At 40.6% G+C, this 16459-nt stretch overlaps 1 protein-coding gene across 1 annotated transcript in view; it reads left to right on the top strand.

The window, feature by feature from the left end:
• The window catches only part of nmt1 (N-myristoyltransferase 1), a 47443-nt gene extending 34033 nt beyond the window's left edge, over positions 1-13410 (top strand). Inside the window, exons 7-12 of the mRNA XM_033035171.1 lie at positions 1361-1531; positions 3385-3493; positions 5619-5789; positions 7924-8091; positions 10532-10669; positions 13021-13410. Of these exons, the coding sequence (XP_032891062.1) occupies positions 1361-1531; positions 3385-3493; positions 5619-5789; positions 7924-8091; positions 10532-10669; positions 13021-13041 (778 nt within the window). The 3' untranslated portion in view covers positions 13042-13410. The remainder of the gene's footprint in view (positions 1-1360; positions 1532-3384; positions 3494-5618; positions 5790-7923; positions 8092-10531; positions 10670-13020) is intronic.
• Positions 13411-16459: the final 3049 nt, after the last annotated feature.

Genomic DNA, 16459 nt, shown 5'->3' with positions numbered 1-16459 from the left:
AGCTTAATTCAGATAGGTTAGCAACTGACAACGGCAGTTCCACTTAGTTGGTGAAGAGATGCATTCACTTATTGATAAGGCGATTGAGGAGAAATAAAATAATAGTCAGTTCTTCAATTCTAATTGAGATGGATGAAGAGGGATTTTACCGTGACAACAGTCATATTCGTGACTGATTTCACTTCAGGGCGACAAGAACCTCACAATGAGTTCAAATTTGTACCTGCAAAAAGGCTGCATATGGAATTGTGAAGCAATAAACAAGTTCAATTAGTTTGAAAGGGAAAGGATAGAGATAGGAATGGCAGAGGGTCCTAGGCTGTTTGTACTTTTGAGACTAATGGTGACAGCAGATTGGTAGAGTGAAGATAGTACCCCATGGAGAGTAAACAGTTAATACGTGAGCATCAGGTTGCAAGTCCTGTGGGCACAAGGAAAAATAGGAGGGAGGGAAACAAAAGATAAATTATATCTCTCATTATTTTCTTGCTAGTTTCCCATTAGTTTCTTGCTAGTATGTAACGTACCTTTTGTAATATCTATGGTAAGCGTGGGCTTGCCTGGTAATACTTAAAAGATACATAAGCCATCATAATGTCATTTAAAATCTGAGGTAATAAAATCCTGGATGAACAATTTTTTTTTTTGCCTGAAATACAATAAAAGCCTATAATTCTTTTGGTATTAGTCTAAAGTTTCCTACCTTTGGAAGCCAATTTATTCCAAATTTGTCAGAACACAACACAAGCGTGCTGTATCATTATGATTGATGTTGTTATTCCTTCCGAAGTTGTATATTTCCACCTCATTCATACTAGCATTGTTCTGCGATTACCTTCAGACTTGGTAACTTCAAGATTCCCATTGCTGGCTTTGCAATTTTCAGTTCGTCAGCTAACGATCAGTTCCCATTTTCTCTCAGTCCGGTTCTCGCTGTGCTCTTTCTTTTCAGTAAGATTCAGTATTTTCTAGGCTGTACCGCATCTGTTTTTCACCCATGTATTCTTATTCAGTGGGGTGGCATCCTCAAACTTTCACACTTCAATATTTGACTTCTTTCTACCTTGCCTAGATCACCAAGTCTTCGACCATTTCAGTTTTGCTCTCTGGAAATATTTCTCTTCAAATTAGCACACTATTAATGATCTTGCCTTTGGACAAAACATCCTTAGAATACCATGAGGTGGTAGGAGAGAATGCATGGGATATTGGGGGAGGTGTATGGAGCATAAGGGAATCTCTGGAGTTAATGTTTTTGTTCCCTCCAAAGTTGCTGCTTGCGTTTATTTTTAACTTGCTACTTTTAATTGTTCTGGATTTTATTTTATTGATAATGTAAGCCCCCTGCTTTCATTTCCAGCCAAAAGAAGATGGTGGAAATTAACTTTCTGTGCGTGCACAAAAAACTGCGAGCGAAGCGGGTGGCTCCAGTCTTGATCCGTGAGATCACCAGGCGAGTCAACCTTGAAGGCAGTTTCCAGGCTGTGTACACTGCAGGCGTGGTGTTGCCTAAACCCGTAGGCACTTGCAGGTATGGTTTGAATTTCTTCACGTCCTCCTGAGCGCAATATACGGCACATAGAATCAGCCAACACCAAAATACTAATAATTTTCTCAGGATAGGTATAGTTGAGGACAGAGGAGTTCGATGCCCACTGCCCTAGCAAATTCTCCTAAGACAACTTCTGCTCGTAATTTACTGTTGGAACATGGCATCAAACATATTTTTGTCTATTCTTTCCTGCACCTGTGCTGATAGAAAGATCTTTCAGGAATTCCTCTTTTCAATCTGATTTGGTACCAAGTGTAACGTGAAAAATTAATTTTGGGATTTACAAGAAGACAAAGACAAAATCCAAAGACAAAAAAAACCCTAAACTTATCTGCACTTAGAGGCGAAAAGATACTCTAGTTCCAAAAATATGAGAACGCAGTTCATTGTTGAGAGAGGGGCAGTGGTTGTGAAATTTCCGAGCACCCTTGACTGTGTTGAGAAGTGCTGCTTACTTAAATTATCTGAGTGCCTATTTCCAGCCACCAGTTGCTGGAGTATGGCAATGTGCACCTCTTCAAACCTCGTCTACTACATTCAGTGCTCCCAATGTGGCCTCCTTTACCTTGGCGAGACCAAGCATTTTCAAGGCGACTATTTAACTGAACACTTGCACTCTGTCTGCCAAGGCCTGTTGGGTCTTGTGGTCACTAACCATTTTGACTCCCACTCCCATACCAACCTTTCTGCCTGTGGCCTCTTGCATTGCTAGAATGAGGCCACATGTAAACTGGAGGAGCAGTACCTCATATTCTGCCTGGGTAGTTTACAAGCCAGATTGAACACTGAATTCTTCCATTTCCAGGAATCCCACCTTCCCCTCCCACCCTTGTATGCACACGCTTCTCACATCATCTCCCAATTCCTCTTTCCCACAATCACCCCATTTCCCTGTCCCCTTCTGCCACCCATATCCCTCTCTCTCTGGCACTACTTTTAATTCCTCTTCTGCTTATCTGACATTCTTCTGTCTCCTTTTCAACCCGAGTTTTTGTCGTTTATGTCTGCCAATCACCTCTCCTCCCCCCACCCCGATCTGTATCCACCTTTCACTTGCTGGACTTTGTCGTGCCCTCGCCTTTCTTTTCCATTTTTTTTCCTTCTCCTCCTCCAATGAATCAGAAGAAGGGTCTAGACCCAATATGTGTCTGTCCATTCTATCCACAGATCTGCCTGACCCACAGGGTTTCTCGAGCTCTTTGGTTTACTCTAGATTCCAACACCTGCAGTTTCTTACGTCTCCATAACAGTGCGTTTCCTGGGATCTCCTTACAATCACTTCGCAGCCATTTATTTCCGGCTGCTTGAGTAGTGAATTAGATTTACTTACTCTGTTCACGACGGCGTGGATTGCTGTTAAAAAAAAAAGTAACTGTGGAAGGACAGCAGAACATGTCACCCAGCAGAATGGTATGTTGCACCATTCTGATTTGAAAACCATCAGGTTTGTCTTTGGTCTGTGTCCATTTCCACCTTGCATTCCACCTTGTTACTTCTAGGTTACTTCCAGTTAGCAGAGCCAAACAAAAGCCTTTCTGTTGAAAATCTGAGCAGAAAATCTATATCATTATCACAATCTTTGCTCAATCCACCTGGGCTTCGTAAGAAGACCTGTGGCATGGCACCTGTGCAAACAGTTTGGTGCTGGGTGAAAAATTCAAGTCCTAATCCAGCTTGTCCCTTGTAAACCTTTTAACATCATAATATGGATTATTCCTGGGAATACTTCAAGCACTATTTTTTTTATTTACTTGCTTTACAGGAAGCCACTAATTCCAACCTGTAAGGCACTGTTGGTGACTGACTGGAGTATTATGTGATTTGTTGGGCAGGTACTGGCACAGGTCACTAAACCCACGCAAACTTGTTGAGGTGAAATTCTCTCATCTGAGCAGAAACATGACTATGCAACGAACAATGAAACTATATAAATTACCAGAGGTGAGTTTTATTACTTTCAGTTATTCCTGCTCATGACTGTTTTTGTTTTGTGCGATGTGTTTTTGTCACCTTCCTTATAGTAAGCATATGGGTGTTTCCGTAAACAAGGGTACCAACCTGTGACATGGGTGGCCAAATTCGAAAGTTATCAAATCATAATGAAATACCACAGCATTAAAAATGGGCCTACCTATGATCCGTTAAAGCTAATTTGTGATCAAAATCAACCAAAATTTAATACATTCAAAATGTGAAAAAAAAAATTATAAGACATATCGGATTGACTGACTGACTGATTTCTAAGCTCCCTTACAAAATGTCAGCACCTAACACACCACGAGGCCCGTAGTTCACGTCAGGGTCGTTATTGCGTTATTTGAAAAAAAAAAAAAATCGTGACGAGTGCAAAAAAAAACATTTATAGCGCTATAAATAGCATTAATGACGTTAGTCAATGGCGGGTGGGGGCATACACATTAGAATGAGATCGCTAAATAGGTGAGCAAACTAGATTTTCATTTCATGATTTTAAGTTCTATTCATTATTCATTATTAAGTATTTCATTGGAAAGCTTAAACACAAAATGTAAACAATAAAAAAAGAAACAATAAATGTAAAAACGGTTACTTTGCTTTAAATTCACACATTTAACACGTGACCAAATGGACACTGCTACTCAAGTTCTGCTGCAAAAACTTGGGGCATCAGAAAACCATCTTATTGGGTGATAAATTATTTTAAAAAATCATAAGCATAATCAGAATTTGGCTAATTGTAGAGTTATTTAATTGCAAAATTAATGTAATCTTTCTGGTATAAATTAGCCTGAGGATTTGATGAAATCCGGCTTGAAAAATGTCACCAAAAAAGGCAAGAAAATACAGGGACATATCTGATAGTTTTCTTTGTAAAACAGAAATTATTTATTTTTGCTTCATCTCATTATTTTGTCTATACACCATGATCTATTCTACTTAGAATGCAGGATATGAAACAATGGGAATCTTACATTAAAGAAAAATAGGAAAACAACCTGGCGGTTTCACTACTGAGAGCTGTATTTACGGAAACACCCACATGCTTTGAGTTTGGACATTTCTTTCTAGCTTTTTCTCTCCAACAATTCCAACTAAGCAGAAAATAGCCAATCACTTTCCCCCCCCCCACTACTTTAAGTTTGTTCCAGTCATTTTCCACTTGCAGGAACCTTTAGAAATGCACCAGGGATATATTTCCAGATATTAATTAACCAACCAACTGCACATCCTTGGAATGTGGGAGGAAACCAGACCACCTGGAAGAAACCCCCCCACGGTAACAGGGAGAACATGCAAACTCCACACACAGATTGGGATTGAACGTGTGTCTCTGGCACTGTGAAACTGCAGCTCTAACACCCACACCTAACAAAAGAATTGCAGACATGGGCATGAGCCTCCTGTCTGCCCTTTACTCATCTCCACGTTTTTTCCTTGGGACTGAACTTCCTGCATTCACAGTTCCGAATGATGAAGTCTTTACAAAGAGAAATGAAATGCTCAGTGAAATGGGAAACTTTTATCCTCTCAGTCGTACACATAGAACAGAATCTTCATTCCACCATTACCATACCAACCTTTTTGCCATCTATGCTATCTCCATTTTCTAATTCTGGACAAATTTTTAAGTCAAACCACATCGGCTAGATAAGGGAACAAACTCGTAAGCAATGTATTCCACAATGGCATCAGCATGCACTGTTGGTACGATCCATGGGTAGAATGCACAGCAGAGGCAAAACTTGGATCAAACAGGAAACAACGAAATGGTATGATTGAATGTCTCTGGCTTTAATAACACCATGGCCTAACTTCTCACCACAGGTTAAACTAGCCCATAGTTCCAAATACCATCAGCTGCTTTTTTTCAGAAGGGGTAATAAGCTGGCTGGTGCTGCATGGGTTAGATCCCTGAAGTGAACTCATTTTTTCCTGTTGATTTTTTTCTATTGCCGTTGCTTCCATCCATTCACCAGGACGTGAAGCACACCATGAGATTTAATGTTTTTTTTTTTCTGACAATGTGAGTTTTGTTTGAAATGAAGAGACCTTGACAGTAAATTCATTTATTTTCTGATCGTTTTAGACACCAAAAACACACGGTCTGAGGCCGATGGAACATAAGGATTTAAAGGGTGCGTGCAGCCTGATGAGAGAATACTTGAAGCAGTTCCACCTGACTCCAATAATGAATGAAGAGGAGATCGCTCACTGGTTCTTGCCTCAGGAAAATATTATAGAGACTTATGTGGTGGAGGTAAATAATTAATCATTAATTTGGAGGATAATGCAGGCAACAGCTAACTCACTGGGATGAGAAATGGTACAGAATTCCTGCCACTCATCATCATCCATTCATCTCTGCTTGGATTGTTCTTGGATTTGGATGTTGGGCAAAGACCATTCAGCCACAGCTATGATGCTTTGTATGTTTGAATAGCGTGTTAGGACCCTTTGCGGAGGCCTTTAGTATAATGGTGTTTTGCCAAATGATTTACAAACCTCGGACCATAACACTCCTCCCTCCTTTGAATCTCTCCCTCCTTTGAATCTCTCCAATCACATATCCACCCCTGCTACAGCGAAGAAACTGCTGGTCAAAGCCAATAATGAGGTTGCATGCATATGTTTATTTATGAATCTGCATTCTCTGTCCTGGTGGGCGATTCAATCGAGATCAGATTACCCTCTTCTGGAACCATTATTTTCTCTGCAATCATAGCTAACCCAGTCATCAGCAATCCATTTTGCTTTGTGTGCCTGCACCTTTATCACTTGGCATCTCTGCACAAAGTCTTTTATTTTTCCCTTTTCTATTTCGGTCACTTGGGAAATCTGTCTTAAAAACACAACGTTGTTTCCCAGGAGGATGTTTCTACTCATCTTGGGTTGAATGTCAGGTAGAGACTAGTAATTTAGATATAGTGGAAAGATCAAAAGAGAAGGTAACATTGCAGAACCAGTCTCTTTTGCCACCCTCTCTTTTGATCTTTCTCCTATATCTAAATTGCAGATTAAGTTTCCGATGGTTGCAAAGGAGAGGGCTGAAGCCAGTGACAAAGGATGAAAAGTCTAGTTTTAGACTCTCATAAAACTAGAGGGAATAGTTTTTATTCATAGTTAATACTCATAGTCTTTTCTGGGGAAAAGACTGTGATCACCTGTTTCCTCCCATCATATTATAAACCTCCATATGGTCAGCCCATGACATCCTTTACTCCAGGGTGAACAGTCCCAGTTCCTCTGGAACATTTCGAAACCACAGAGGTGAATTATCGTCAGCAAACTAGGAGCAAGAGTGCCCTCTGCTGTGTAAATGAGATTCTGTGGGATGATGAAAATAAGCTTCCCACAATAAAATGGAAAAAAAACTGTTCAGTAATCTATGTCCCCAACTTAACTATTAAAGACACCTTGTTAATACATTAGGGTGATTGAAAGGACTTTATTTTTTCATTTAAAATATTTTAAAACTTAAAAGACAAGGAACTGAACCAACAAAATTGATCCTAATTGCCTTTTTACATTCTGAAAATCCAATCCAGAATCTTAAAACTTTAGTAAAGTATTAAAGTTGTCTTCATGGGCATAAATAAATGTAACTCAAAAGTACTATTCAACTATACAGCTGTGGCTCTTTCAACCATCCTCTTCCATTAGGATCAAGAGGAAGAAACCAGTAAAGGGCTTGTTCCACTTTCACGACCTAATTCCCGACCTCTGCCGAGTTTGCCCTTGACTCGTACTCGCAGCATGGTCATCACGAGGTCGTAGCAGGCCGTTGTGCTAGTCGTAGTTACTCGTGGCATCAAGTAGGTTGGGGCGTTTTTTCAACATGATGGAAAATATCCACGAGTAAAAAAGGTTGTGAATTAGGTCGTGAAAGTGGGACAGGCCCTTTAAGCTTCTGCTTGGCTGCAGAATTTCCCAGTGAATCTGGACCATTTTTCCTCAGTTGCCACACTCGCATAGAACATGATGAGCTCTAAGTGGGATCGCTATTGGCTGCCCAGTGGTTAAACTGCTGACAGCACCTTCCACATCACTGCATCAGTATGGCAGCACTGCAGATGCTGGTAATGTGCATGCGGTAAATGAATGCTGACGCCACCCAACCCCCGCCCCACCCGCCTGAAATAATCTGGAGCATTAGTCTGGATTGCGCTGGGTCTGGACTGCTGCCTGCATTTGCTACAACAGGACATGACTCTCCTCACTCGCCTTGTCTAGATGCAGCGAGCCATGCCCTCTGAGGTGCAAGAGGTTCTGCAAGATCAGCAGCTGGATCTCTTCAAATTTTGCTTATACATTTAAAAGACGTTTAAATAGAATGGAAATCACAGTTTTGTGAATGTACATGTAACTTGCTGTTTCCCATTTTGTCCCCCCAGAACCCTGAAGGAGAATTGACAGATATGATCAGTTTTTACACTCTCCCTTCCACCATCATGCACCATCCTGTTCATAAGAGCCTGAAAGCTGCTTACTCTTTTTATAATGTCCATACCAAGACTCCCCTTGTTGACCTCATGAATGATAGCCTCATCCTTGCTAAGTCGGTAAGTGGCATCCACTTCACACCTTGCCTAAACAAACTCGCCTATCATCACTTCATTGTTTAAGGAAGAACTGCAGATGCTAGAAAAATCGAAGGTAGACAAAAATGCTGGAGAAACTCAGCGGGTGAGGTGGCATCTATGGATAGAAAGAATAAGCGATGTTTCAGGTTGTGAGCCTTCTTCAGACTGATGTCGGGGGGGGGGGGGGTGGGAAAAAGAAAGGGAAAGGCAGAGACAGTAGGCTTGTGGGAGAGCTGGGAAAGGGGAGGGGAAGGAGGGAGAAAGCAAGGACTATCTGAAATTAGAGAAGTCATGTTCATACCTCTGGGGTGTAAACTAACCAAGCGAAATATGAGGTGCTGTTCCTCCAATTTGCGCTGGGCCTCTGGCAATGGAGGAGGCCCAGAACAGAAAGGTCAGATTTGGAATGGGAGGGGGAGTTGAAGTGCTGAGCCACTGGGAGATCGGGTTGGTTAGTGCGAACTGAGCGGAGATGCTTGGCGATCGCTTCAGCACTTGGGATGAAACGAATAACCTCACATCAGAAAATGCAAGCCTTTCTGTGTGTCGTTCCAAAAGCAGTATATTTGAATAGCATGAAGCTGCCTTAATTTGCACTATTTCTGTGTCTGAGTTACAGCCACGTCGAACACTTATACCTGTTACTGTAAGGGGGGGCAGCTTCAATGCCATTATAAGATATGCATCAGAATTGCTAGATGGAGATATCTCAGAAGTTGGAGTGGTGAAAAAGTCACCCTCATCCTCTAATTGAGACACTTCGCTCCTGCACCAATGCATGAATATCAGGCTGTCGCTAGTCAACTGACCACCTCATCAAAGAGCAATGGGGTGACTACAAATGGAGCTGGAAAAATATATCAATCAGCTACATCAGAAATGCATTCTGCTCTAGATCTTTAAGAGTGATGCACTGGACTCAGAGTAGCCAGTTATCACCAGATGCCAAGAGTGTTTGGGAAGGCAGTAGAACAATACATAAATTGATGCCCTCCACTTTCTCACATTCCCCTCCACCTATCAGTTATTTTCAGTTTGATTTTATTTATTTATTTATTTTAATTTTATTTAACCAGGAGAAGACTCATTGAGATTTTTTAAATTCTTTTACAAGAGAGTCCTGGCCAAGACAGGCAGCAGCACAGTTCCACAGTTACAGACAATAATTTAAAAACAACAGAGAACATATAAATAGAGTCACAGTCAGAACATCATCAAACAAAGCATGTACAGACAGAAGAGCCCGCTTCAACATCATTAAGAAGGGATTTAAATCTGTTTATAGAAACCAGCTCCTTAAGTTTTAGTTCATTCTGCAGCTGGTTCCATGCGAAGGGAGCAGCATAACTAAATGCCCTTTTAAAAATGCCATTTTACTAGGACTGGTGTGTTAGTTTGTCTACTCCCTTCCCACTTAACCATCATTTCTGCAATGGGAAGGTTCATAATTTCTCATTACATCCGATACTTAACCTTGCTGCAGATTCATAAACCACGCTGAATTAGCTGGACCGTAATAGCTCCCTGTAAGAGCTCTGCAGCAGGGATTGGGGGGCATTATTAACTCATCCTCTCAGTAAAGGGGCATAGCAGTTTCAAAATACCACTGTGAAATCTGGATTTCCAAATATTAGTAAATCAAGCCAAAGCTTCAGAACAAATCAGGGAAAGGATTTGGAGGAAGTGAGGAGGTTTCGGTGCTGGGTGCAGATTCTGAATGTCTTCTGACCTGGTGGAAAACATAGTGAAGATAACGGCCAGGAGCAAACTCAACAATAATTGTGATGTGATGAGACTGTTGGGTTTACCCAAGCATTGTGCTGTTACTGTGCTTACACTGAATGCAACTCTGTATTTTGTGGTATGGAATATTTGAGTACTACATCCTCTATGCTCTTCAGTTTGGTCAATCTATATTGCTCTGTGTCCACAATCAGATTGCATCAGCCAATCGACCTTGCTAAAACTCAGTGCCCTAGGCTCACAAATGCTTGGGCAATATCAGGCCAGCTCCCACTGAATACAGCACAACAGGGGTGGATTGTTAAACTTGTCTGATCTTGTTGGAAGTGAAGAAAATGTAGACTGTGATATCTTGACTTTGTCTTCAGCATGTTACTCAAGTTTTATTAAAGCTAGCAAGCTTTACTCTGTATGTGCCGATGTTATTACCTGCCGTGGGTATATTTGATGGGATGGGATTTGAGGAGTTTTGCTTTGATCTATCTTATTTGACTGATACTGGAATACATAAAGTAGAAAATATTTATCCCATCCTTTAAATGCTGTAACAAGCCAGCTGTTGGCCAGATCCAAATATTATCCATAAAGATTGAAGTGTTCGGCACTGTGAAAATGCGGACCAGCTTTGCCCTGTGGCTGATATTCCTATTCTAACATTTTCACTCTCATTCAACAGAAAGGTTTTGATGTTTTCAATGCACTGGATCTAATGGAAAACAAGACCTTCTTAGAAAAGCTGAAATTTGGGATTGGTGATGGCAACTTGCAGTATTATCTGTACAATTGGAAGTGCCCCAGCATGGCTCCTGAGAAGGTAACCAAGAGCAAGCTGACTGAACCTGTATTGCCTCTCACTATCTGATTATTTATTGACTGGGAGTTTATTTCCAACTCTTCGTAGAGGGAAAAAAAAACAAATGCTGGAGGAACTCAGCGTGTCATGTAACATCTGCGGAGGGAAATGGTCAGACAGCATTTTGGGTCGGGACCTTTCTGATGGAAAAGGGGGAGAAAGCAGAAAAAGAGAAGAAGGTGTGGGGCAAAGCCTAGCGAGTGATAGGTGGGTGCAGATGAGTGGGGATGCGGTGATTTAGGTTCAGGACCCTTCTTCAAACTGATTTTCAGATTGAGATAATCCTTTAGACTGATGCTGCTTGACCCACTGAGTTCTCCAATACTGTTTTTTGCTCAATATTCCAGCATCTGCAGTCTGTTGTGTCTCTTTCCAGAGGAAGATTTACTGAGCATTAAGTTTTGGCCTAGCAGTATTTTATTGGACCTTAAGCAAAACCAGTGGACTGTGGGTAATGTAAGGGTATTTTGTTTGTGTGTTTAAAGAAGACAAAAGTAATCATGGCCAACACAGTTAGTCTGACCCACAGATCCACAAACCCCATCTGTTATTATAAAACTGCTGGGGTACTGAAGTGTATATCTCAGGCTGCAGTAAATAGTGGAATCGTGCCTCTTGAACAGATTTTCTTGTTTGTTCTGATGCCAGTCCCGAGCTTGCACTGTTTTACAGTATACATTCGCAGTTGCTAACCCAGAAACATAACTAGCACTCACTGCGTTTGACTCTCTTGCATTTTAGCCTGATGCTGCCTCACTGGTCCCATAATGATCTGTTTCAAACAGTATAACAAACACCACTTCTGTTTCCACCATCAGGCCCAGAAGTCTCCTTTCTTTAAAAAAAAAATCACTCTTGCCATTATTCCGTCTCCTTTCAGAAATGCATTGAATTTCCTGTCAGTCTCATTTGTACTGTATATCTTTTCCTTACCAACTATTCCACATTGCATTTTACTTATTTTGTAGAGATTCTTCTGATTCATTTCCCCACTTGTAGCTTAATTTACAGCATGGGTCTCTGGGATTTCATGTAGCTTCATTTACAGCATGGGTCTCTGGGATTTCACCGATCCTTTTACCCAGAGCAGGTCTCATTATTCCCTGTTACTCTGTAAACATCGGCAAAGTGAAGCAATGTCTTCAAACTGGTCACCTTGAAAATACTTACAGCATTGATAGATTACCAATGAAAGATTTGTACTGCTGCTCATAATATGAACTCATGTATTTTATAGACCAGTGTCTTTATGATGCAGTGTGTCCTTCTAAACCTGACAGTTGTACTTATTGTGGTGAAACATTTGTCAGTCAAAAGAGAAAATGTTAGACTTTATATTCTTGGAGATAAAGGAGAGAGCTGAAGCTCACTGACTTACAATTGCTTTCCATGTGTAAGGAAGAGCCAAATATAAAAAGTGTAAATTATCTTAATTATCAAAAACAAGTTAACCAATCACTATATTCACCCTTAGCTTGAAGTGGTTTAATATCAGACCAATGGAGCATTAGGTTACCTGTTGAGAAGGTTGAATGTCAAGCTTGTAATGGAGAGAATGAACCAGCAGGTATAAGAGAAAGAAACTACCTTTGACTGAGTGAAGGCCAACTGAGTGCCTGAAAAGGGTGAATGTTCAAAGGAACACTGTCCACAAGACGTGCCCTTCCCACAGCAGTTCTCTCCGTCTCCTTTTAACAAGGGGAGCATACATTTGTGGAGACACCCAGGTGAAACATTGTGAACAGCAAAATTACTGTGATTGTGCAAACCTCTAGATTGATAGTAATTTAATATTAGCAGTAACTGTGTAACCATAGAATCTTTCATCACAGGAACAGACATTTCAGCCCATGATGGCAGTGCTGATCATGATGCTTGCATGTGATCCACATCCCTCCATGTTCCTGTGCCTGTCCAAATGCCTCTTAAATGTTTTTAGGTCTGCTTCAATCAACCCCCTTGGCAGCATGCTCCATTCACAAACCACTCTTTTAAAAAAATCTTGCCTTGCAAATTTGCTTTAAACTTTCACCCTCTCACCATAAACCTATGCCCTCCTGTGTCAGACTGAAGAAGGGTCTCGACCCAAAACGTCACACATTCCTTCTCTCCAGAGATGCTGCCCGTCCCGCTGAGTTACTCCGTCTTTTTGTGTCTATCTTTGGTTTAAACCCCCGTCTGCAGTTCCACCTTCTTATGCTAATGACAGTGCCTGTTACTGGCCCACCACAAAGATGGCACAATTTTGTGGGCAGCGTTTTATCTTCAATAACCTGGACTGCTCAGTGATGTTCATCGTTCTTTCTCAACAGATTGGACTCGTGCTGCAGTAAAGTTGCTATAAATGGAGCTGGGAAAAGCTACCAATCAGCCATATCAGAAATGTATTCTGGCCTGACACTGCTGAACCTGGAAGCTAGTGAGAAATGGTGAAGGAATGAAGCCCATGGCACTTGAAGAGTTTACAGATTATAGCATCCCACATACTCATTGCCCTGCCCAACTCTGTCAAAATCAAGATATATGCATTAAACATGATTTTAATAAATGGATTAGAACCAGTCAAATTGGAAAAGGCAATGTCAAGAGTGTCCAAAGATTGAAGCGGTGTCTTATATCTCTGAGCTTTGACCAAGATTTATCTCACCCAAAAAGCCACATCAACAAAAACAGGTTTCTTATTAAACTGTTTAAGAATCTAATTTCTTAATGTATTAATTTGGTAATTATTATCTGTAGATTATTGTCTTTTCATAGAGTTTTAGGGTGACCTCCATATTGTTTGGGACAAAGACCCGTCATTTATTTATTTGCCTTTGTACTCCACAATTTCAGATTTGTAATAGAAAAAAATCACATGTGGTTAAAGTGCACATTGTCAGATTTAAATAAAGGCAATTTTTATACATTTTGCTTTCACCATGTAGAAATTACAGCAGTGTTTATACATAGTTCCCCCCGTTTCAGGGCGCCATAATGTTTGGGACACAGCAATTTCATGTGAATGAAAGTAGTCATGTTTAGTATTTTGTTGCATATCCCTTGCATGCAATGACTGCTTGAAGTCTGCGATTCATGGACATCATCAGTTGCTGGGTGTCTTCTCTGGTGATGCTCTGCCAGGGCAGTATTGCAGCCATCTTTAGCTTATGCTTGTTTTGGGAGCTAATCCCCTTCAGTTTTCTCTTCAGCATATAAAAGGCTTGGGTTCAGATCAGGTGATTGACTTGGCCACACAATAATTGACCATTTTTTAGCTTTGAAAAACTCCATTGTTGATTTTGCATTATGTTTTGGATCATTGTCTTGCTGTAGAATTAACCGCCGGCCGATGAGTTTTGAGGCATTTGTTTGAACGTGAGCAGATAGAATGTGTCTATACACTTCAGAATTCATTATGCTATTACCATCAGCGGTTGTATCATCAATGAAGATAAGTGAGCCAGTCAGCAGCCATACATGCCCAGGCCATAATACCCCCACCACTGTGTTATACAGATGAGGTGGTATGCTTTGGATCTTGGGCAGTTCCTTCTTTCCTCCATACTTTGCTCTTGCCATCACTCTGATATAATTTAATCTTCGTCTCATCTGTCCACAAGATCTTTTTCCAGAACCGTGGTTGCTCTTTTAAGTACTTCTTGGCAAACTGTAACCCGGGCATCCTATTTTTGTGGCTTTGCATCTTGCAGTGTAGTCTGTGTTTCTGTTCATTAAGTCTTCTGCGGACAGTGGTCATTGACAAATCCACACCTGCCTTCTGAAGAGTGTTTCTGATCTGTCTGACAGGTTTTTGGGTTTTTTTCTTTATTATAGAGAGAATTCTTCTCTCATCAGCTGTGGAGGACTTCCTTGGCCTGCCAGTCCCTTTGCGATTAGTAAGCTCACCAGTACTCTCTTTCTTCTTAATGATGTCCCAAATAGTTGATTTTGGTGAGCCAAGGTTTGGCTGTTGTCTCTAACAGTTTTATTCTTGTTTCCCAGTCTCATAATGGCTTATTTGACTTTCATTGGCACAACTTTGGTCCTCACGTTGATAAACAGCAATACAAGTTTCCAAAGGTGATGGAAAGACTGGATGAAAGAATAGGTGCTGAGAGCTCTCTTATACCTGCATTAAGGAGGCAATTAAACACACCTGAGCAATTACAAACGCCTGTGAAGCCATGTGTCCCAAACATGATGGCCCTGAAATGGGGGGAACTATGTATAAACACAGCTGTAATGTATAAAAATACCCTTTAATAAAATCTGACAGTGCACTTTAACCACATGTGATTTTTTTCTATTACAAATCTCAAATTTTGGAGGACAGAGGCAAATAAATAAATGATGGGTCTTTGTCCTAAACATTATGGAAGGCACTGTATTGAGCATGCTTTAAGCAGCATTTCCAATGCAGTGGGACATGCTTACGTATGAGGGTGGGAGTTTTCCAGACTAGAGTTTTGGGGTTCTCTACAACTGCAGGTTACCAAAAAGTGTTGTCTTCATACACTTTTGTTTGTTTTCTGATCAAATTTGAGGATAGTTTGCCACGTTAAACCTGAGAAGAGTAGCTTGCTGGGATGAAATTAGTTGAACCTTGTGTTAGGCTTAAGACAAAAACTAAACACACAACAGTTGATGGAAATCATTGTTTAATTTAGGAAATAAAAAATGTGTTGCAAAATCTAGAAGTTAACAGTACGGTTATGGGGGAGTATTCCTTCCAAAGCGCTTCACTGTGTTTTCTTCTCATTCTACTGCTCTGTTTATGTTTCCCTTCCTGAACACGATCACTTTGTTTATCTGCCCCTCCTGCTGTGTTTGTCCCTTTCTTACAAGTCTTGAAAGTGAAGGTTCTAAATTGATCATTTATTTGTAGGATCACAAAAGCTATCTGGACTATCACTGTTTCAGAAGCAAGTAGCTTCCTAAATATGGACTTGGTTCACAATTGGTAAAGTTTGGTGATCTTGACAACCTGGCCAATGAACAAGTGTAGGTATCTTGGTGATATAATATGTTACCAAAATGGATCTTTTTAACATATTTCTGAGAACTGAATTACCCCAGTCCTTCTAACTACTGGAACTATATATTTTTGACGGTTTTCCATATTACTCTGATTGTACATTTTATTCTTAGTTTGTGGTAATTTATTTTCAATGCGTATAATGATCCACAAAACTCGGTGTCTGCATTTAACACAAGGCCTGCATTCAACATCTGTCCTCATCCAGAAGCGTGATCGATGGTCAGCATGGACTCAGTGGGCCGAAAGGCCTGTTTTAACTAAACTAAACTAAACTTTTTGCTTTAACTCCTAAAAAAAATCTCTAGAGAGCCTTGTGCACCCAAAGGTTGATTTATTATTTAATTTATCTATATTACTAAAAGTAAAATCTTGACCATTTCCTGCTTTTCTGTTTCATGATTTTTGAAAAAACGCTGCCACTTACGGCTGTGATTTTTGGCCATCTTACTCAGAGTCACCCTCCGCTGCGCAGGACAAGAGGATTTTTCCCATCGATGAAAAATAAAATAGTTATTAATGTATTAAATGTTGACCTTCTCTCTGCTGCCCCTGCCGGTGGGAGAGGGGAGGGACTATAAAACCCGGATGTGTTGTAACTCACTCAGTCTCTGCAAGATGGAGGAAGTGGGAGGCTCATGTCTCTCTGAGCTGTGAATAGCACTGAACACATGTCTACTCAACTGTGAGTGCCTTAATGTGTTTTGAAAATGAAAATGTAACTGCTTTGAAAT

The sequence above is a fragment of the Amblyraja radiata genome, chromosome 16 (assembly GCF_010909765.2).
Source record: "Amblyraja radiata isolate CabotCenter1 chromosome 16, sAmbRad1.1.pri, whole genome shotgun sequence".
Classification (NCBI taxonomy): domain Eukaryota; kingdom Metazoa; phylum Chordata; class Chondrichthyes; order Rajiformes; family Rajidae; genus Amblyraja; species Amblyraja radiata.
This window is presented reverse-complemented; position numbering and strand designations above follow the sequence as displayed.